The 22,511-nt window shown below is 41.0% G+C and overlaps 1 protein-coding gene across 6 annotated transcripts in view; it reads left to right on the top strand.

Annotated features, from left to right (window-relative positions):
* Positions 1-580: 580 nt before the first annotated feature.
* Positions 581-22,511, top strand: part of PALS2 (protein associated with LIN7 2, MAGUK p55 family member) — a 133,441-nt gene continuing 111,510 nt past the window's right edge. Inside the window, exon 1 of one of the 6 annotated variants that reach the window (XM_055590583.1) lies at positions 581-739. Coding sequence is in view for 1 of the 6 variants with exons in the window: in XM_055590579.1 (XP_055446554.1) it covers positions 1,121-1,367 (247 nt within the window). In the remaining 5 variants the exon portion in view is untranslated. Of the gene's footprint in view, positions 740-978; positions 1,368-1,652; positions 1,813-22,511 lie in introns of those variants that run through there. The other 5 variants (XM_055590587.1, XM_055590584.1, XM_055590579.1 and 2 more) reach the window with 5 other exon arrangements.

Below are 22,511 nucleotides of genomic sequence, written 5' to 3'. Positions count from 1 at the left end.
GCGTGTGTGTGAAGGGGGAGGAGGCAGAGTCTCCGGAGGCTTTTCTTCGAGGTCTATTTAGCCTTTGTGCCCCACGGTGGTGGGTTCTTTGAATGTAAACTCTTGGAAAGGGCCGGGGGAGCCTCTTTCACGCGCGGGGGAGTATCTTGCTCGTCTGTAAATGCTGAATGACAGCGGCAATTTCGGCCCGGAAGGGCCGGTGCTGATTGGGTCTGGTGACCCTCTCGCAGGCGTGGCTCGGGGCCAGGACCGGGGACACCATGGAGAGGCCGCGGAGCATGGGCGGCGTATCGGGCCCGGGCGCAGTCTGCGGGCGCTCGGAGGGGGCCCCACCTGGTCGCGGAGCCTCGGCCGGAGAGGCGGGGCCCGGCTTCCCGGAGACGGCGGCACCTCCTCGAGCCCGAGCGCGCGCTCCCCGGCCTCCGGCGCACGCGCGAGGCCGGGAGGGAGCGCGCCCCGGCGGCGGCGGCGGGAGGAGGAGGGCGGCCGAGGGGAGCCTAGCCGCGCGCGCGGAGGTGGTGGCGGCAGCGGCGGCGACCTGAGTCGGGTGGAGTGGAGAGCGAGGGAGGGGGCGGAGGGAGAGGGAGGCGGAGGGGAGTGAGAGCCGCATTTCCAGTTCCCAACTACGAGCCGCGAGTTTGTAGATGGGGCTGCTCGGTGGCGCCTGCGGCTGAGAAAGAGCAGCGGCCGCGGGCAGAGAGGAGCGACGGCGGCGCGGAGGAAGCCGAGGTGCGAGTCGGTGAGTTGCCGGGGCCCCCACGTCACTCGGGTAACGGTCTCGCCGCGCGCCGGGCCGGCCCGGGGGGGGGAGGCGCCCTGTTGCTCGTGGCTTCGCGCCACGCGGGGACCCCGCCCCGCCCCCTCAGCACCTGGGCTTGGGCGGGCGACGAGGGTTGCTCCGCTCGGCCGGCGCCGGAGGGGCGCGCTCTGCCGGGCCCCCGGCTCCTGGGTTGCTGGCGGGCGGGCCGAGCGCGGCAACGTTTCTGGCCCATGCCGCCGCGCCCCGCTCTCGCCACGCGCTCCGCGGCGCGGCCCGGGTGGAGGCAGGGCTGGGGCTGGGGGCGCGGGGCCCCCTCCGGCCGCCGGCACCCTCTGCGGCGGGAGTGACGTTAAGACTTGAATGGAGAGCCGTGCTGGGGGCGGTTGTGGCCGTGACAGACACCTTCGGGGGTCGGTCCCCAGCGCGGGCGGTTCCGCCGGCCTCTCGCTGCCTCCCAAGCTCCGAGTTCTTGGGGGAGGAGGCTTTGGGCAAGTACTGCTGCCACTTCCGAGGCACGAGACTCCAGTTGTTTGGCCAGAGTGGTTGTGGGCCGAGCACACGCTGCTCCGGAGGCGTTTGCGGCTGAGGCAGTGCTTTCCGATTTTGGGTACGTTGGTCTGGAACCAAAAAGGTGCTTCTTTTTTTTTTGGGGGGGGGGGTGCTTTTTTGGGCGAGGTGGAGGGCCAGAAGGGAGCCGATGGTTGGTGTGATGACAGGATGGGGATTGGTTGATGGGTGTTTTTTGCAGAAGGACTTTTTAACACTTTCTTGGGAGTTTCATCTCAATTTCCCCAGCTCCTGAGGTTACAGCTGGAGGTTCCATCCATTCAACTTCCATCAGCTGGGGCACGTTAAGAGGGGTCGCGGGTAGGAGAGGAAGGTAATTGAAGGCTGATGGGGAGGCTCAGAAAATTCACCGCATTACTTACAAACAGCCGGTTAAGGTCAAGCTAGCCACGTTTTACTCCTCTTCCATGGCTTTGGGGATGGTTGAATTTTTACTTGATGCTTTCTCAATTGGTCGTCTTGTTATATGGCTCGGAACATTTGAGGTGCGTTAAAATGCTCTTCAGTTGGCGTATGATTTAGCAGCCATTTCTTCCCGTGAAATCTTTCGAATGGTCGTTCGGAAACTTCTGTTTGTCGACTGTTTTAGGTGAGGTAACACGCTGGTACCAATGCGGAGATAGTTGCGGTAGGTTGGTGAAACGACGGACCTCAAGGTAGAATTGTATCAGGCCTGATTATAGTCAAGTCTTCTGAGGCCTGATTACAGTAAACAAAGAACTTTTGGGGGTTGTGTCCTTTTGAGGTCATCTGTATCTGAAATCTGTCATATATTTAAATTCATGTTTTAAGTATACGTTGGCACAGTGTGTTACTTTTTAAGGTTTATGCTTCTTTTAGTTTAGACTAGGGTTACATAATATACAAGTGGTAACATTTATAATGGCTCTGTTTTTGTCCTGTAGAGATTGCACACTAAATATGAAAAAATATTCTGAGATGTGTTTGTCCTTTTCTAATTGATGCTGCTCAAGTCCTTTTCTACTTGGAATTTCAAAATGAATTTTTTTCTTTCTTTACTGGAAAGAAACTGGAACGCTGGAAAAATTGGGGGCTTATGCAAGTCTGGTAGCTCTATATAAGACAGAATCATTTTCTGTTGTTCTGTAGGCCAACTGTTGGATTTTTTCTTGACGAATCATATTTTTCTTAAACATTCGTGGGAGCAGTTTGCATTTTTCTTGAGTCCCATTTCAGGCTGAAATTGTTCCAGAAGACTACACAGCCTGGTACTTTAGCTTCTTCCCCCACTGTCTCTTTTAAGCTTGGGATAACCAAGAAAATCATAATTGAGAGGCTTCGTGTATGTTATCTGTGTTCTGTTTTGAAAATTGAAGTTGTTTGAGTATTTACTACCCCTTTATAGAGTTTACCATTTAATAATGTATGATGAGCAGAAGACAACCGAGATTTTAACTAAATACCCTTCACAGTTTTGACATCCAAACTTTGTTGAAAGTGAGTAATAGCAGCATATTTTTGCTGACAGTTACAAATAATACAGGGTTAGGGGTGATCAAAGGCTACCTAACTGTAAATATACTGAGAAAATAAATATTAAAATGGGCAAGAGAACCCATTTGTACTTTTTGTGTCACTTTCTGTATTATAAATTACCTAGTTAGGTGGCTTTATAAAAAGAGTATCTTGCAAGTTAGACTTAGGTTTTTAGCACTGGTGATAATTTTCTTTACAAGATGATTCATTTGGTAAGTGACCAAATTTGTATCAGAACTTCACTTCAGGTAGATGTGGTTGACTTGCAGTGGATGATCTGATATTTATTTCAGGAGGGATGAACACCTCCCCATTAGATAAAATAGTTGGCTATTTGAGGATATCATTAAATTATTCCTAAAAAAAAAAAGAATGTATTGAGAAAAAAACAACCTATAGGTTCTTTCCTTTCAAAAATAGTATTCACATTTATGAATAACACAAGAGCAGAAAAGCATATGAGGTCTTTCTACAGATATGATGCTAGCATTGAAGTAAAGATTTGATTTCTTCTCTGTAGGTACCGGATTCTGCATAGATTGTTTTTGGTCAGTCTTAGCTAAGCTGCAATGATTTTCTCACTGTTCTAGTTATTTGTATGTGACCACTGGGGGGAGACTTCACAATTTAGGTTGATGGTATCCCTCTCTCTACACTGCTGCTAATCATTCCTGGGCACTTTGCTCAACTACTGGAAATGTGTTGAGGAAGATGCACTTAGAATCGAGTCCTGATCAAAGTGTCCAAATGACTATTATTTCTTTAACTCACACCACACTCAAAAAGTACCTCTCTTTATAAATTGTGTTTTTAACAGTTTGCTTTTGGGTCTGTGTTACATGGGCTAGCTAAACATCTAACACAGTGAAAGAAGAGATTCATGAATACATTAGAGCTTTCAAAGATCTGACTTTACTGATCTTAATCTTAGAAGCAGTGCAGGCTTAATTACTTGCTTTGTGTACATAGGAATTAGTTGTCTGGAAAAATCTGGAGAGAAGATCACTCTTCTTTGAGGTGTACTATATCCAAACCTCTTTAAACTGGTTGGTCTCTCTCTCTCATTTTAAAAAGCTTTCAGAGGGAGAGAGATTGAAGCATCCTTTGTGCCTAATTTCTCCACGTGGGGGAAGTTTCTCCTTTATCACAGTGATAGAGATAAGACCAAAACTCACAACTTTGTTGACCATTAAGTTGAAGCTGTTCTCAAGAGGTACAATAAAGTCAGGAAAAACTCTAGTTTCCAGTCTTCTCTTTTGACAGTATTTAACTTTGTTAGTGTCCAATTCAGTTATAACTCAACAAAGGACATTATTTTTATAGTAGTTTATAAAGAACTTAAATTCTTCTTAAAATCTTGATTGTAGTAGATTTATTCACTGTATAATGAGTAGGATAGAATTTGTAGTAGTTTCTATCACCTTTCCTAGTTTCTTCATTTTTACGATGGCTTCACATTTTTTTTTCTTAAAAAAATTCCTAACTACAATAAGAGATATTTTCTGCTGACGAAATCCAGATTCCTGGCCAACCTCAACATTGTGTTTACTACTTGGGGAGTAATTTCTAATGGTCTGCAAAGCAGAATGAGAAAGACAATGTAGTGAGTTCTTCATAAAGCTCAAGTTATTTTCAAATCCTTTCCTCTGCCTACTACTTCCTATAATGGTCTGATTCCTACTTTACTGACTTACAGCTTTTTCTCTTAAATCAGTTGCTCCTTTACCACTTCTGTAGCATTTTCCCTTGTTCACTGTTTTCCATCTACCCAAGGCATGTGTGCTCTGTCATATCTGACTCGTTGTGACCTCACAGACTGTAGTCCACTAGGCTCCTCTGTCCATGGAATTTTCCAAGCAACAATACTAGAGGAGGTTGTCATTTCTTTTCTCCAGAGGATCTTCCTCACTGAGGGATCGAACCAGAGTCTCTTTTGTCTCCTGCACTGGCAGACAGATTCTTTACCACTGCTCTGCTTGGGAAGCCCGTATTCCATCTGCATGGCCCTTCTTTTTTTCCACTCAGAAATGCCATGCTTGTTCCTGACTTAGGTCTGTTCCCTTTGCCTGGAATTGCCTTGAAACATGACACAATGGCTCCTTTTCATCATTTCAGGTTTCAGTTCAATAACTTCTTTTTCAGTTCAGTTACTTTCTCAGATAAGCATTACTGTGGAACCACCCTGTCATAATTGCACCATCCTCATTTCCCCTTATCCCATTACTTTTTTCTTTTTTTGCAGATTGTTTATCATATCTGACTTTGTTTTTTATATTATTTTGTTATCTGTATGCTCTCATTAGAATGCAAGCCCCATTAGAACAGTGATTTTTATCTCTTTTGTCTTAACAGTATATTTCAAGAACTTAGACTAGTTCCTGGCACACAGCTGTCTTTAAATATAAATATCCCTTTTTAAAAATCTGAGGTTCTATTCCTCCTGAGGCTTTGGTGTTAAAGTGTTCCTTTATGAAATGATTTGAGTTTATCTATCCAGTTTATCTTTCCAGTTGTAGTAAGATAGGTGTACTAAGTAGGCCACTTTTGGCTGTAAGTTATAGAAATCCATTCTGACTGGTATTGGTATGAACAAAAAGTGAGATTTACTGTAAAGATAGATGCAGGAGTGTCTAAAGGAATACCAGAGTTGGGACTCTGGAACTCCAGTGCTAGCGGAACACACTTCATCTCTTCTGTTTACTCTTCCCCGTGCGTTTGTTTCATGTTTTCTAATGCTGTGGAGGACCACTTCCTAGTCCTCTTAATAGAAGATATGGCCTCCAGCGGCTCCTAAAATTTCCCTGTTTCTGGGCCCAGAAGGAAATAGATTTCTCTAGCACCCAAACACATGGCGAAACAGTGAGAAACTTAATTCTGGAGGCGGGGGGGGGGCGGCTCCAAAATCACTGCAGATGGTGACTGCAGTCATGAAATTAAAAGACGCTTGCTCCTTGGAAGAAAAGCTGTGCCCAACCTAGACAGCATATTAAAAAGCAGAGATATTACTTTGCCAACAGAGGTCCATCTAGTCAAAGCTGTGTTTTCCAGTGGTCATGTATGGATGTGAGAGTTGTACCATAAAGAAAGCTGAGCACCGAAGAATTGATGCTTTTGAACTGTGGTGTTGAAGAAGACTCGTGAGAGTCCCTTGGACAACAAGGAGATCCAACCAGTCCATCCTAAAGGAAATCGGTCCTGAATATTCATTGGAAGGACTGATGCTGAAGCTAAAACTCCAATACTTTGGCCACCTGATGTGAAGAACTGACTCATTTGAAAAGACCCTGATGCTGGGAAAGATTGAAGGAGAGAGGAGAAGGGGATGACAGAGGATGAGATGGTTGAATGGCATCACGGACTCAATGGACATGAGTTTGAGTAAACTCTAGGAGTTGGTGATGAACAGGGAAGCCTGGCGTACTGCAGTCCATGGGGTCACAAAGAGTCAGACACGACTCAGAGGCTGAACTGAACTGATGCATAAATTGCTGTAGGTGTTATGGGAGAGGAAAGAACTTATCTGAACACTAACTTGTATTGCTATATTTTATTTTTCTTTAATCATGAAATAAGCCCAGGCTAGGCAATGGCACCCCACTCCAGTACTCTTGCCTGGAAAATCCCATGGACGGAGGAGCCTGGTAGGCTGCTGTCCATGGGGTGGCGAAGAGTTGGACGCGACTGAGCAACTTCACTTTCACTTTTCACTTTCATGCATTGGAGAAGAAAATGGCAACCCACTCCAGTGTTCTTGCCTGGAGAATCCCGGGGACAGGGGAGCCTGGTGGGCTGCTGTCTGTGGGGTCGCACAGAGTCGGACACGACTGAAGTGACTTAGAAGCAGCAGGCTAAAGCCAGCAAAATCTCTGCCCATTTCCCCTACAAGACACACACAGGAGATTGCTTTTAGGATCATAATTGCCCTCTCAGATCACCTCTTCATCCTCCCTAGTACTGCTGAAGTTTGTTTCTACATCAGTGAGGTTTCCATTAACTTTGTATCTTTTCAGAGACTTCTACTTTGTTAGCTACTTAGTAATTCTCAAGGAAAGATTGAACTGAATAATGCTTAGCTTAAGAGCTTTTTATAACTATTTCATAATTTTATGTTTTTGGAAATAATTTGTAAAAAAAAATGATTTAGAATTTCACTTAATATATATACTTAGGATTTTATTACAATAAATGGCCATAGAACACTTTTGTAAATTATTTATTTATATAGTATATTAATGGAACTCTACTTTTACATGGTTCCTTTGCTCTATAAAATATTTTTAGATCTTCATTGTGTTGGAGAAATGTGGAAAGAGGAGGGTGGGCAACTGAAATGCCTGGGACTTTTCTAGAAAATTTCATGAGAAACTGTGAGGAAGGTGACTGAGTAGATCAGGGGGCATATGCTTAGGAAAGGAAAAGGAAAGAGTGAAGAAGTTACAGAAAGTCTCGTGGAACCTGGAGGGGCTACATCTTAGGAGGAGTTTTAACCATGGAAAATGCTGTTAATGTAGTTGAATGCATACTTTGAGAATACGTTATATACTTTATGACACTTTAATTCTGTAGGTCTTCTGCCATGAGTTGACTCTGATACAGGGGTTCTCTACCTAAGTGGCTGTCAGAATCCTTTAGAGTTATGTCTAACCAAAGGATTCTAGTTTAGTATGTCTGGTATGGAGCCAGAGCGTGTTTATATTTTCAGAATCCCCAAGAGTCAATATTTATAAAATAATCCACTTTATAGAGTATTCTCTTCAACAACCAAATCAATCAACATAGCTTTTAGGGTCCTTTAGTTTAGGTAACTAACCTCAGAAGGGGTTCCCTGATGCCTCAGATGGAAGAGAATCTGCTTGTAATGTGGAAGACCCAGGTTTGATCCCCAGGTTGGGAAGAGCCCCTGGAGAAGGAAATGGCAACCCACGCCAGTATTCTTGCCTGGAGAATTCCATGGACAGATGCTACAGTCCATGGGGTCACAAAGAGTCAGACATGACTGAGTGATGTAACACACATACACCCTCACAAAGTCTGTCTTACCTTGGTCTCTACTTTGGCCAGATTGGTAGCTCTGTAAACATCTGACTGATTTCCATTGCTCTCCCCACTTTCATTGTTTCCCCTTCTTTGGCTGCTTGTTTCTTCTGCTCAAAAATGTTGAAGCTTGCCTCCCCCAAGAAGCTGTCTTGGCTGGTCTCATCCACAGTTTATCTTTCCAGTACAGGACAGATTATAGCACATTGACACAGCTGGTAAATACACATCCTAAGAGGGGCTGATCCGTGTGTTTTCACTGTTAAGTCTTGTGCATATATTCCCATTTTACTGTTTGAACATCCTTAGTTTTTCCTTTTGCTACCAAGAAGTTGAAGCTTATACATAGCTGGCTGAATATCGATAATGGCATCAACAGTATTTTTGAATGCTTACTATGTTTCAGGAACTTTGCTGAGTGTTCTCCACACATTATCTCTCTTGCTCATCAGCAGTTTTTTAAAAATCAAATTAAAACCCTTATATGATTGTGCTAGTTTCCTGTGGCTGCTGTAACAAATTGCCACCAACTTGGTGGCTTAAAAACAAAAGTTTATTCTCTCACAGTTTTGGAGGCCAGGTGTCTGAAGTCAGTATCAGTGGGCCAAAATCAGGGTGCTCCCTCCAAAGGCTCAAGAAGAGACTGTGTTCCTTGCTTCTTCCACAGTTTGGTGCCTGCCAGAATTCCTTGACTTGTCGTTGCATCACTCCAGTCTTCAAAGGTAGAATTTCAAATCTCCCTCAGCTCTCTTCTTCTCATTACCTTTTCCTTTGTGTGAGCAAAAAAGAGAGAAACCTCTTATTGCCTCTCTCTTATAAGGACACGTATGATGGCATTTGAGCTCCCCTTTGCTCCAGAATAATCTCCCTGTCACAGGATCCTTAATCACATCTGCAAAGACCCCTTTTCCAAATAATGTAACATTCACTGGTTCCAAGGATTAAGACATGGGTGTTTTTTAGGGGACCATTATTCAACCTACCACTTTGATCATTCAGAGGAGGACTGGTAGAAGTCTTTTTCTCCATCCTCATTCCTCTGCATCAGCGTTTCTTATTCAGAGACGGTTTTGCTGCCCTCTCATCACTCCCTCAGGGACATCTGGCTGTCTTAACTGGGAGGGGGTTGCTGTTGGCATCTGTCAGAGGCCAGGGATGATGCTGCAAACAATGCACAGGGTGGGCCATCCCTGAGTTATCCAGCCCGAATGTCGTAGTGCTGGGGCTGAAACACCTGGTCCTATTTATACGTAACTATTACAAATAGTTTCCTGTACATCATTCCTGAAAAAAAATCTTATATTAGCTAGCACATGAGTAAAGCCCTCTGATATGATTTGATTATGTCTGGTGGTAGTTTTTGGTTAAGAGTCATAATAAATGACTCACATATACCTTAAATAACATTTTCACTTTCAAAATATAAATACACGTGCACACACTAACATTTTCTTTGAGTGTGTATCTTTTGAGTGGAGCTCTGGGTCAATATTCTTATAGAAACTTGCTCTGGCTTTGGAGAAAGAACTTAAAAGTTTGTGGAGGAATCTGAGTGTAGGATCTTTGTAGTGTTTTATGACTCCTCGATTGTTTATAATTGACTTACACTTAATTATACAGCAATTTGGATTTTTTTGTATTATTTTGTCACTTTCTTTGGATCTCTCTAAAGCATTCAATTTGGCTTTCATATAAAGAACAATATGACTGGTGGTCTTGTATCAAATATATATATATAGTGTGTGTATATAAAGAAATCTTTGTTTTGTACAGAAAAGAATTGCTCTAATATATTGCAAATACTTCTTCCAGTTGTAGCTCACTTAAATAGTTTCTCATGTGACATAGTGAGAGCTAATTTCATAGTTACTTTCAGATTTTTGGAAGTTTTGGAAAATTTTGTTTTAATACTGTAATAACTGTTTCTAAATTATATAATATTGCATAAATACTTTATTGCTATTCATATTAATGCTTGATTTACTTTTCATTAACTGCAACAAATATTATTTGGTGTTTTGCTTACTAGCAAAATATTTTCAGTTTCTTACGTAGTTAAATAGCACAATTTCTTGAAACTGGGTATTTTATTATTTTCTTACTCAGCAAGTGAGTTAGGGATGTAGATTGTAATTCCAGTTTTTGTAACTTCCATCTCTTTTACTTTGTCCAGGACACAGAGCTCTGTGTGGTACAAATAATAAGCTTGCTGGCAGATCCTGGTATTATTGTTGAACTTGATATATTGATACTTCATCTCTAAAATAGGGGTTGTAATACTTACATTGTAGGGTTGGTGTAAGGTTTTAATTGGATAATAAATACAAAGTGTCTAGCACAGAGTCTGAGACAGTCAGTAAATGTCAGTATCCTTTCCTTCTCTTACTGTTTGGTACAGTGTTAAATGTTCAGTGGATATTTGTTGAATAAACATATTTTCAGTTGCCTTAGCTTGATTCATTTTTTCACATTTTTCTTTCCAGCATAAGAACTATGTCTTACTTAGTAAATATTTTTTATAAGAATTTTGCTTTTAAAGTAGTCCAATAAGTTATGTGCTATTAACTAAAATTACTAAGTCTTATTTTTATATGACATTTCAGTGTGTTTACAAAGGCAAGTTAAATATTAGGTGGAAAGATGACTATGTTACCTCAGAGATTCCTTCCAGCATGATCTAAAATTTTTATAAAATTCACACAATCCTGAATTTTCTTTTTTCTTTGCCCCTAAAATCTAAAGAAGTAAGTAGTGTTTGAAAATATAGCATTTAGTTGGGAATGAAGACAATAACCATACTTGTTATATGTTCATAATGGTTTCTTACCATATTATAGGAATTCTTTAGTTTTTGGGATGAGTGTCACTGTCTTCAAGTGGATTTGTCTTTTTATTTTACCTAGAAAATATATATATATATATATATATATATCTACATATAATGAAATATTTAAGGGAAGTTTCATTTTATGTAAAGTTATTTGCCTTTTTATTCATCTATTAAATATCCTTCTACCTGAGATTTTGGTATACTTAGGTAGTATACTGAGTAACTTAGGTAGCTGAGTTAAAAGAAATTTAATTCATTTAAGTTGCTTATTGTAGAAATTAAATGATAGTCATGCATGATTTTATATAAGTTGATTCAGGTATTTTCTGTTTTAAACTGCTAATTGTCATTTGTAATCGGGGATAAATGAAAAAAATTAAACCACATTTTTTAAGAAGGTTGGAACACTGTGAGGCAAATGGGCAAAGCCATCGATCACAGCTACCCTCGCCACCCTTAGCACTGGGTTCTTGAAAACCCCAAGGCAGAGATATCTTCCCTGAAGGAATTTAAGCTGTTACGGGGGATGTCAGGCCAAGGAGTCAGAGATTGTGAGTGAACCCTTAAGAAATCTTAGAAGCTTTAATGTCCTCCCAATTAAAGCATTAGCTATATCAGCATTTTATGCAGTTTTGAAATATCAGGTATTAGTTTCCCCTATTTTCTTCAAAGAAATGTTTCAGGATTTCCAGTCTTGGGGTTGGTGGGGAATGGGAAATGCTTCATAATTCATAAGAAGCAATTTTTAGTGTATCTTATTCAGAGCATTTCTTATTTTCACTTAAAGGTTACTAACTGTTGTTTTAGAGATAGCGTAACTTGAATATTTGAGATTAAAAAATAAGCTTTTAGTAACCTTTATTTGACTTGCTCGCTATAGCCAAGTGGGTATTTATAGTTCCTTTCCAGCTCTGGTAACTTCATGCCAGTTCACGTCAGAATGTGACATAGTGGAACACTGATGTGGCTGATGGTCCTTCCTTTCTCACCTTTGTTCTCTCCTTCCCAACACACTGTGATTCTAGATCGAAGGCCGGAGATGTGTTTTGTCTCTGTTTCTATCTCTTTTAGCAGGGCCCTGCAAATATCTTCTACTCCTACTCTGCCATCTCTTTATTTCTCTTCTATCTTCCAAACCTGCAGTTCCCTCTTTCCCAAAAGTATCTCCAGAAACAGCAACTTAGAATTGGTTACGCTCTAGAAATGTTTACCAGAAGGAAATCCATGAATATGTGTATATACTGGAATTTTACATAGTAAAAAAGAGGGAAGAAACGGTCTTTGTATCCCCTCAGCCAAGCATTGGCCCATGAGCTTAGGCAATTCTTAGCATTTATTATTGAACAAATTAGGAAACTTCAGAAGTTGGCACGTAAGTAGTGGTTTATCATGTGCGGCAGACTGTAAGTTCTGAGATAGATTAAGAAAAGAAATTCTTACCTGTAGAGGGGGACTTGCTACTCACTTGATTGGATTAATTTTGAGAAAAGTCCTAAGATGCGTTTAGTTCTAAAACTTTAATTATAAAAAAGCAAGAAGTGGGTCATCAGTTGATGAGATATTGAATAGCTAAGAAAAAAAGAATATTTTTGGGTGAGGTAACATGAATGAAGGCATTTAGGTGGGAATGAGATGTGTGGTTGTAAGTATAGGAAGTAAAAAGATCAATGTGGTTAGGACAGAGAGTTTGTATTAGAGAATAGAGGAATTCAATTGATTTGATGAAAAGCTCAATTTTTAAAAGAAATGTAAGTATTTCCAGATGGCAGAAAGCCCTATTTTTCTAATGCAGTATTGTCATTAAAATGATGATTTAACATGAACTGTGTGATAGTCTTACAACTGAGTGAATTACAATGAAGAAAAGAACAGTAGGAGAAGCCTTGCAGTGGTAATTTAAAGGTGAAGCTGCAAGAGCTTGGAAGACAGAGGTGGCAGAGAAAATGGGGAGTAAAAGATGAATATATTAATAGTGAAATTGTGAATTCACTGTGGCCAGTTAAATGGAATACAGAGGTATTTTGAAGTTTTCAAGGGATTCCTAGGCCAAGGAAAGTCCCTGGATTTTTCAGAGTTTGGGGATCTTTTCCCAAGATAAGCCCTGTTCTTGTTTTAAAAGTTTCATTTAGTTTCTTATTTTTAAATAAGTTGTTATATTCTTTAGATTTCAGTAGGCCGTTCTCAACCATATTTAACCCTTTTCATTATCAAAGGATAAAAAAGTTCTTTTGAGACCACTTACCTGGATATTAATAAGTCAAATTTATTTGAATTTTCACAGTATACTGTTAACTTCAAAGGGAGGGTATTTACTGTAATGATAATTGAGGTGCTGGTGGGTGCTGTCATGGACAAAGAGGGACAGAGGAACTAAAAATTAAGAAAAGGGGAAACTTAGAAAATCAAAACACTGGTAGTACTGAGGAAGATGATAAAAATATTAAACCAGGAATATTATATTTTGAAAGTGCTCAAGTGCCTGAAAAATACTTCAGTGCTAGAAGTTGTGGGGAAGTATGAGAAGTCAAAAAAGATTTGACTTTCATTATCAGAGAGCATATATAAAGTATGGTCATGGGTCTTCCTCTCTAACTTTTTTTTTTTAATTCACCAAAAAAAGAAGAAAGAAATTGTATAGAAAATACCTCTTACAACCGTGCCATGATCATACTTTCTCTGAACGTGAAAGTTGTTCAGTTGTGTCCGACTCTGTGACCTCATGGACTGTACAGTCCATGGAATTCTCCAGGTCAGAGTACTGGAGTGGGTAGCCTTTCCCTTCTCCAGAGGATCTTCCTGACCTAGAAATCAAACTGCGGTCTCTTGCACTGCAGGTGGATTCTTTACCAACTGAGCTATGAAAGCCAAATTAATATGAGACATTTACTGTGTGATCAAGAAAAGTGAGGTGATTTTGATGGTAGAAGTATCAAACGTTATTAGCTTGATTCACGTTGTTTAGAATATACCATTGATGCTTTAAGGGGACAGTTTTTGCCTCCCGCTGGGTGTTTGGTAATATCTGAAGATTTTTGGTTGTCACAGTTCAGATGGGGGCTGCTTGTTAGCATCTAGTGGGTAGAGCAAGGATGCTACTGAACAATTCATAGGACACTCCCCCCCCCCCATAACAGAGCCCAAAATGCCAGTAGTGCCAAGATTGAATAGCCCTGGAGTATGGGAGTAATCAGTTTTTCCCTGGGCAATTTTAAAGACCTGTGTCAATTTATTGTTTCTTTTTTTTGCAAGTCTGATTGTTAATTGTCTTCTGTTAATGTCTTCTTTCTTCCCACAGCTTACAATACACTTGATTGTCACTGTTTTCTTTACTGTGTTCGTATCCTCAGGCTAGGTCTTGGGCTTCCCAGGTGGCACTAGGGACGTTGGTGGCTCAGATGGTAAAGAATCTGCCTGCAGTGTGGGAGACCTGGGTTTGATCCCTGGGTTGGGAAAATCCCCTGGAGAAAGGAATGGCAATCCACTCCAGTATTCTTGCCTAGAGAATTCCATGGACAAGGAACCTGGTGGCTACAGTCCGTGGGGTTGCAAAGAGTCGGACACAACTAAGCGGTTTCACTTTCTTTCCCAGGTGGCGCACTGGTAAAGAATCTGTCTGCCGATACAAGGAGATGCAAGAGATACAGGTTTGATCCTTGGGTTGGGAACATCCCCTGGGGAAAGAAATGGCAATCCCCTGTAGTATTCTTGCCTGGAAAATTCCATGGACAGAGGAGCCTGACAGGCTACAGTCCAAGGAGTCGCAAAGAGTTGGACACAACTGAGCACGTGCGTCTTGGGTACTTTGATTAGATGCACTTTGATTTCCAAATTCTGAGGGCCTTTTGATGTAATTTCTAAAGTACTTTCTTTTGTAAGAATACTTTTTCATGTGCTTCAGGTCCTAGGTCTGGGTTGCACTAGTTCTTGAGTCCAGGTTTTATTCTAGTGATGTTTAAATCTTCTAGTGATGTTTAAATGTTCTCATTTTTTATGCAAGGTTTTTTTTTTTTTAACATTATTTAAAACCACTGTAATCTTTCTTGTGTGTGTGTGTATGCACACGCATGCACACGTGCTCAGTTGTTCAGTCTTGTCTGACTCTTTGCGACTTTATAGACCGTAGCCTGCCAGGCTCCTCTGTCCATGGGATTCTCCAGGTAAGAATACTGGAGTGGGTTGCCATGCCCTCCTCCAGGGCGTCTTCTCGACCCAGAGATCAGACCCACATCTCCTGCATTGCAGGCAGATTCTTTACCACTAAGCCACTTGGATATACAAGTTTATTTAAATGAAATACTTGACTCCTGGAAAAGCTGTGTAGGAGTTATTTCTTTTAGAATGATTTTATCCCTGCTTATAGATAGATTGCCATACCTACAACATTACATTTAACAGCTGCATACAAAAAGGTATTTTAAAAGGTATTGTAATTATAACGGCTTTATAATGATAAGTGAAAACATTAAGAACCAATTTTTTTCCCTTAACCTACCTCAATTTGATGTTGACTTAAACATATTGATCATTTAGTAAAGTACAAGTGCCATATGCCTGTGTATATACACTGATCCTTGAATGACATGGTAGATGGTGGAGTGGAGGGGCTGGGAATCTGTGGCTAATTTATTGTTGGGCCTCTGTACCTAGAGTTCCTTGGTACCTGTGAATTCAACCAACCATAGATTGGGTAGTACTGTAGTATTTACTGTTAAAAAATACCCACCTTTAAGTGGTCCTACAGTTAAAAGCCCCATTGTTCAAGGGTCAGCTGTACTAGGTACTCTGTGTATGAAAAGAATAGGGAGGAAAAGAGAAAGTACAGAGCAATTATGTAGTAGTCAGGATGTGGTGGATCCATATTGTGTTTATGTGTCTATGCATGTGTGTGTGTTGAAAATTTATCTCTGAGAAGTGAAGTTCTGGAGTAAGTGTAGGTTTTCTTTTTGTAGTAAATATTTTCTGTCTACTTCTAGTATGTATCACTTATGTCTTAATCTTCTATTTTCATCTGTGCAGATGTTTTGTTAATTGGCCTTCCATCAGTCTAAAACTGATCTGCCTCATTGACCTGTTAAAGAGACATTCACTTGTCTATTGAGTGACATATTCTGGAACTGCACAACAGAAACATCTACCCCACTGCTTCAAACATGCATACTTATTGCTTTGAGTCTTGACTCCTTCCTTGGGCGTCTGTCAGCCGTGGAGAGCATTGCAGGCAGCTGCTGCCTCATGAAAGAGGTTTTGGGTCCTCACTGCATAAGCGCACAGCCAGCATCAATAACTCTATTTTAATTCAGGAGATGTTTTAGCTAAGAAATATTTAAATGCTTGCAGAGACTACTCTTCTGAGCCTAAGAATTCCAGGGTAGTCTGATGCACTGCTTTTATCCTTGGTGTGCTGAACCACCCACTTTATCTAAAGGGAAGGATTGATGTTGACTGATAAACAGGACAGCTCTCCCTCTCGTTACTTATTTATATAAACTTATTTTTAATTTTTGAGAATTCTAATCTTAATGATAAGCAATTAAAATAACACAGAAGGATGAATGTACAATGAAAGTTTAAAATTTTTCTGTTCCCAATCTTACTTCATGGAGTTATTCATTGATAACAGTTTCGAACTGAGTCATATCAGTCAAGTGTTTCTCAACAACTGGAGTTTGGCGTTTTTGGCAGCGCTGTACTTTGTCGTGTGGGATTGTGCTGAACACCGCTTAGTGTTCAGTGCCCCTGTTCTCTGCCATAGCCATTGGAGTATGAAAGATGCCTTCACACGTTTCCAAATGCTCTTGGGGAGGGAATGGTACCGGTCCTGGGTGAAAGTTTTGTAAAGTTTAAAATTACACTGTGTTATCTTTGAAAATATGTCTATTTTTTCAACTTCATTGACTCTACTATGAAAGAAGAATATTTGAGCACACATGCACTTCTCGTGGGAGGCCCAGAAAAAAATTCACTTGGGAAGAACTGTGCTTACTTCTAATGGCTTAGATTACTATGGTTTTTCAGTCTTACCTGCTTTCCTTTATGACAGCATTACTCTTGTGTTCTCAGTTACCTGTCTTTTTTTCTTTTCTCCTCTTGAGTGTTTTTGTGTGTATGTATGTGTGTGTGTGTGTATGATTTTTCAAATGGCCAGCTCATGCTTGGTTGGGTTTTATTCAGGGGATTCTGTGCAGTCTGGTTAGGGGGCACATTCCTCCAGGGAAGATTTGCTAAGGATTCTCTTGGGCACCTCTGTAATTTTTCTGCTTGGAGTTTTCTGAATTAAGTAGGTATACAGGAACTCTGAATCCTGGAGAGTAGGCTGTGGTTACAAATTCTCAGGTTGTATTGCCCCCTAATATGGTGTTCAAGCTGTAAAAGGCTCATATCCTCATTGTCTTCCTTAGCCAACAGGTATATCTTCAGCCAAGTGGGGTTAGTCTTGTACGGTTCCTGCTCTGTGTGGAGGGGTCTAAGCTGGCAGTTCATTTTGAACAAACCAAGGCCTAACCTGCTGCTTCTGAACTAGGAGCTGACTCTGCGAGCCCTTTGTGCAGCCATGACTCGAGCACGTGCTTACCAGTTTGTTTTTATCCTCTTCACATGGGCGTGGGGAGTTTCTTGAGCACTAGCTGTTGTACTTGAGAGGATGTTTTGGATATTTTGGTTAGTATTTCTATTCTATTTGTGAGAGAATGATTTCCAGATTTTTAAGTCCATCTTTTTGTTGGACATGCAAGCATCTTCACCTACTTTCTGACTTCTAGTATTTCCTAAAATTTCTAGTATTTAATCTCTCATTTCTCTTTTCTCTACCTCCAGTAATATTTCTATTCTTTTTAAAAAGCATGTATTCTGTCATTTCAGTGAGTCCTCAGGAGGGAGACAGTGTAGATGTGTGTGCTCGGCCTTCCTTTGTTTCTGGAAGCTTGTCTCATATTTTTTAGGTCCAACTCCATCAGTGCTAACTGACCTGATGAAAACTAAATCTCTATAAATGCCTGTTCATTTAAGTACATTTTTCTTTTTTCTTTTTTAAATTTGAACTTAAAAAGCATGATGTTTAGCTATAAAAGAGGTGAAAGGACAGGGATGAAGGACGAGGTTCAGGGCATTAACTGTGCAGTTGAGCAGGGCCTCCCTGGGGTGGGAAGCAGCATGGGGATCTTACCATGAAGTCTAAATATATAAGGGAAAATTACAACAGTGAGAAACCACAATTTTTTAAATTATGTGCAATAAATATTAACTGCAGTACATTTGGCATAATAATAAGAGTTAGAGTTAAAAGATAAATAAGATGCTATTTCTGCCCTCAGAGAACCCACTAATTTGTGGTAAAGACAGACATGTAAATGAAAATACAGTCACTTCTCATTATTCATTTTTTGTGGTAGTTTTGTTCTGTAAGTCTCTTTGAACACTGAATTGGGGAATACTGAGCCATTGTCTCTAGGCTAGAAGGGGGTTAGGTTCCTACAAGCCCCAGTCACATTTTCATTAACTGGTCACTACGTAACCTTGCTTTCTGTGTGTTGCTGTTTAAAGACATCTTGATACATATCTATCTATCTATCTATCTATATCTATTAATATATGTGTGTGTATATACTTGATTCATTAACATTGAACGGCCAACAGCACTATAATTTCATGCCTAAAGGAAGCTCTTCAGACACTTGTATTTTCTCTGCAAGGCACATCACCCTACTTCTTTGTGGTTAGGAACACTGGACAGCACTTATGCACTATGCCTGGGGGACATTTCAGACAGCGAAATAACCAAGCTCAAAAATGTGAAAAGCATGACACTCAATAAACCCTAAAAAGGATACCTATTTTTTGTGTGAGAGTAAAACAAGAAAGCAGAGTGTTGCCTCATTAACCCTAAGCTGGGGATGCACACACTTAGGCATGTCATTTTTGCTGCTTAGTGTCTTCATATGACAACAAAAGCACTGTGCATTTTGACTTTGGCGTTAAAGGTAAATTTTATCAAGTGGGCAAATTCACAAATACAGACTCCATGAATAATGAGGACCAAATGTACTATGGTATAAGTGCTGTATGTTCTGCCCTAGGAACTGCTAGGTTGGGTCAGGAAAGGCTTCACCATTAAGGTAAAGTTACAGCAGTATGAAGCAACAGGCTTATGGATAGCAAATGGCCCGGTGTGGCTGGAATTAAAAGGACCTCTTAAGGAGGACCTCCTTTACCTTTGAACAGGTCAAGGAGTCGGGGGGATATGAGGTCCTTATGCCATGTTAAGGAATTTGAATTTTATAGGTGATGAGGAGCCAGTGAATGATTTTAACCAGGGAGAAACGTGGTCATATTGTATTTTGGAAAGTTCACTCTGATGGTGTATCAGGAATAGGTGAAGTCAGAAAAATAAATAGATTTTAGAAGTTAAGATGTGAGTATGAACTAAGGAAGTGACAGTGGAGATAAAGAAAAAGGGATGTGTTTGTAAGATATGTAAGATAATAGATTGAAAAGCCTTGGTGGTAGATTCAATTCAGTTCAGTCTTTCAGTCATGTCACACTCTCTGTGACCCCATGGACCAGAGCACGGCAGGCTTCCCTGTCCATCACCAACTCTTGGAGTTTGCTCAAACTCGTGTCCATTGAGTCGGTGATACCATCTTACTATCTCGTCTTCTGTTTCCCCTTCTCCTCCTGCCTTCGGTCTTTCCCAGCTTCAGGGTCTTTTCTAAAGGGTCAATTCTTTGCATCAGGTGGCCAAAGTATTGGAGCTTCATCTTCAGCATCAGTCCTCCCAATGAATATTCAGGACTGATTCCCTTTAGGATTGACTGGTTTGATCTCCTTGCAGTCCAAGGAACTCTCAAGAGTCTTCTCCAACACCATAGTTCAAAAGCATCAGTTCTTCAGAGGTACTGGGAATAAAGGAAGTTGAACATGTATACCTCGGTGCCATTAACTGAAATAGGGAATACTGGAGGGTGGCCAGATTTAGGATGTAATTTGAGTTTTGGGCATGTTGAGTATGATCGTTGTGTTTGTGGGGTATCTTTACAGAGATTAGGCAAGAAATATAATCTTAAACCCAGGAGACAGAGCTTTGAGAGACATTAGATGTGGGAACCCTTTGGATGGTTTTGGCAGAAGAGTAACAATCTGTATATGTTTTAAATGATTGCTCTAGCCAATCTAGAGAATATTGAGAACTGGAGTGAAAGTTGGGGATCAACTGAATGACTACTGAAATAAATGAGCAACAGATGGTGGTGGCTTGGAGTAAAGTGACAGCAGTGGAGGGGTACAAAGTTGGGTTTTGAGTCATTACCTCTATCATGGCTGAATTTAAAAACCACTTTATCATTGGATCTGCTTTGAATTCCCCATATATGTGTGTGTGTGCTCTAAGCCACTTCAGTTGTGTCCAACTCTGTGTGACGCTATGGACTGTAGCCTGCCAAGGCTCCTCTGTCTATGGGATTCTCCTGGCAAGAATACCAGAGTAGGTTTCTATGCCCTCCTCCAGGGTATCTGTCTGACCCATGGATTGAACCCACGTCTCTTATGTCTCCTGCATTGGCAGGTGGATTCTTTACCATTGGCGCCACCTGTAACTGCATCTATAATATGTGTTATCCTGAAAAAACTATCAGTGAAATTTATTCTGGAAATCTAGTTTGGGGTATACTAAAAAAGATTAAAATTTTCATATTTAATACAATCAGGCACTGATCCTGTAGTTGTATTTCATGTTTATTAGTGCTTATTGTATAAAAAACACTTCTGGACAGTTCCACTGGTTCAGTTATAATTCTGCATATTTTCTTATAATACAGCAATGGAGCTTTAAGCTGCTTTACTAATTAGTGACTAGGTCAAAAAATTTATTAGAAGCTGGGCTACTGCATTGTGAGAGCAAATTAGGAATGGCACTCACTATTTGAGCTATTAAAAAAAAAAAAGAAAAGAAACCCTGTGGATCTAGTTTTTCTCTGGATGAGCTCACTACTTTAACTAGGATACTCCCTGGACACAGCATGGAGCTGGGTCCAGGGTAAGAAAAGAGGAGATTAGTCGACCAGTTAAGAGACTAATATAGTCTAGACAAGAGAAGAGATAGAAACTGTAAATCAAAGATCAGAGATCAGAAACTGTGATGGGGGTGAATATTTTAGACTTTGTGTAGTAGAATGAGAAGGATTTGGAGGAGAATTTGATGGCAGGGTTAGAATTAAAAAAAAATCAAGATTCTGAGATTTCTAAGCTTTGGAGAATGGTTGGATGGTGATATCATAATAACAAGAGCTAGAATCTCTAGCATGAGTGAATAGTTTTGAAAATGGTAAATTAAAGGCACCATCTTTGGAGTTCCCAGGGGAAGTACATTAGAAGACAGTTGGAGAACAGTGAGTGCTGTAACCAAGATTTGAAAATTCTGTTCACATAGAAATTGGTTGAAGTCCTAAAAGTGAGTAATATCACTCATAAAGCAATGAAAATCTAAGAAAGACCAACAGGAGTGACTCTCTGCCCTCAGGCAGAATGTAGACAGAATATGTGATTGATTTTTCAGTTCAGTTCAGTCGTTCAGTCATGTCCGACTCTTTGCGACCCCATGAATCCCAGCACGCGAGGCCTCCCTGTCCATCACCAACTCGCAGAGTCCACTCAAACTCATGTCCATCAAGTCGGTGATGCCATTCAGCCATCTCATCCTCTGTCATCCCCTTCTCCTCCTGCCCCCAATCCCTCCCAGCATCAGGGTCTTTTCCAGTGAGTCAACTCTTCGCATGAGGTGGCCAAAGTATTGGAGTTTCAGCTTCAGCATCAGTCCCTCAAAGGAACACCCAGGACTGATCTCCTTTAGGATGGACTGGTTGGATCTCCTTGCAGTCCAAGGGACTCTCAACAGTCTTCTCCAACACCACAGTTCAAAAGCATCAATTATTTGGAGCTCAGCCTTCTTCACAGTCCAACTCTCACATCCATACATGACCACTGGAAAAACCATAGCCTTGACTAGACACACCTTTGTTGGCAAAGTAATGTCTCTGCTTTTCAATATGCTCTCTAGGTTGGTCATAACTTTCCTTCCAAGGAGTAAGCGTCTTTTAATTTCACGGCTGCAGTCACCATCTGCAGTGACTTTGGAGCCCAGAAAAATAAAGTCTGACACTGTTTCCACTGTTTCCCCATCTATCTGCCATGAAGTGATGGGACCAGATGCCATGATCTTCGTTTTTTGAATGTTGAGCTTTAAGCCAACTTTTCCACTCTGCTCTTTCACTTTCATCAAGAGGCTTTTGAGTTCCTCTTCACTTTCTGCCATAAGGATGGTGTCATCTGCATATCTGAGGTTATTGATATTTCCCCCGGCAATCTTGATTCCAGCTTGTGCTTCTTCCAGCCCAGCGTTTCTCATGATGTACTCTGCAGAGAAGTTAAATAAGCAGGATGACAATATACAGCCTTGACGTACTCCTTTTCCTATTTGGAACCAGTCTGTTGTTCCATGTCTAGTTCTAACTGTTGCTTCCTGACCTGCATATAGGTTTCTCAAGAGGCAGGTCAGGTGGTCTGGTATTCCCATCTCTTTCAGAATTTTCCACAGTTTATTGTGGTCCATGCAGACAAATGCTTTAGCATAGTCAATAAAGCAGAACTAGATGTTTTTCTGGAACTCTCTTGCTTTTTTGATGCTCTAGCAGATGTTGGCAATTTGATCTCTGGTTCCTCTGCCTTTTCTAAAACCAGCTTGAACATCAGGAAGTTCACGGTCCATGTACTGCTGAAGCCTGGCTTGCAGTATTTTGAGCATTATTTTACTAGCGTGTGAGATGAGTGCAATTG

This window comes from Bubalus kerabau, chromosome 8 (genome assembly GCF_029407905.1).
Source record: "Bubalus kerabau isolate K-KA32 ecotype Philippines breed swamp buffalo chromosome 8, PCC_UOA_SB_1v2, whole genome shotgun sequence".
Classification (NCBI taxonomy): Eukaryota; Metazoa; Chordata; class Mammalia; order Artiodactyla; family Bovidae; genus Bubalus; species Bubalus kerabau.
Note: the sequence above shows the minus strand (reverse complement) of the source record. Positions and strands in the feature narration are given on the sequence as shown.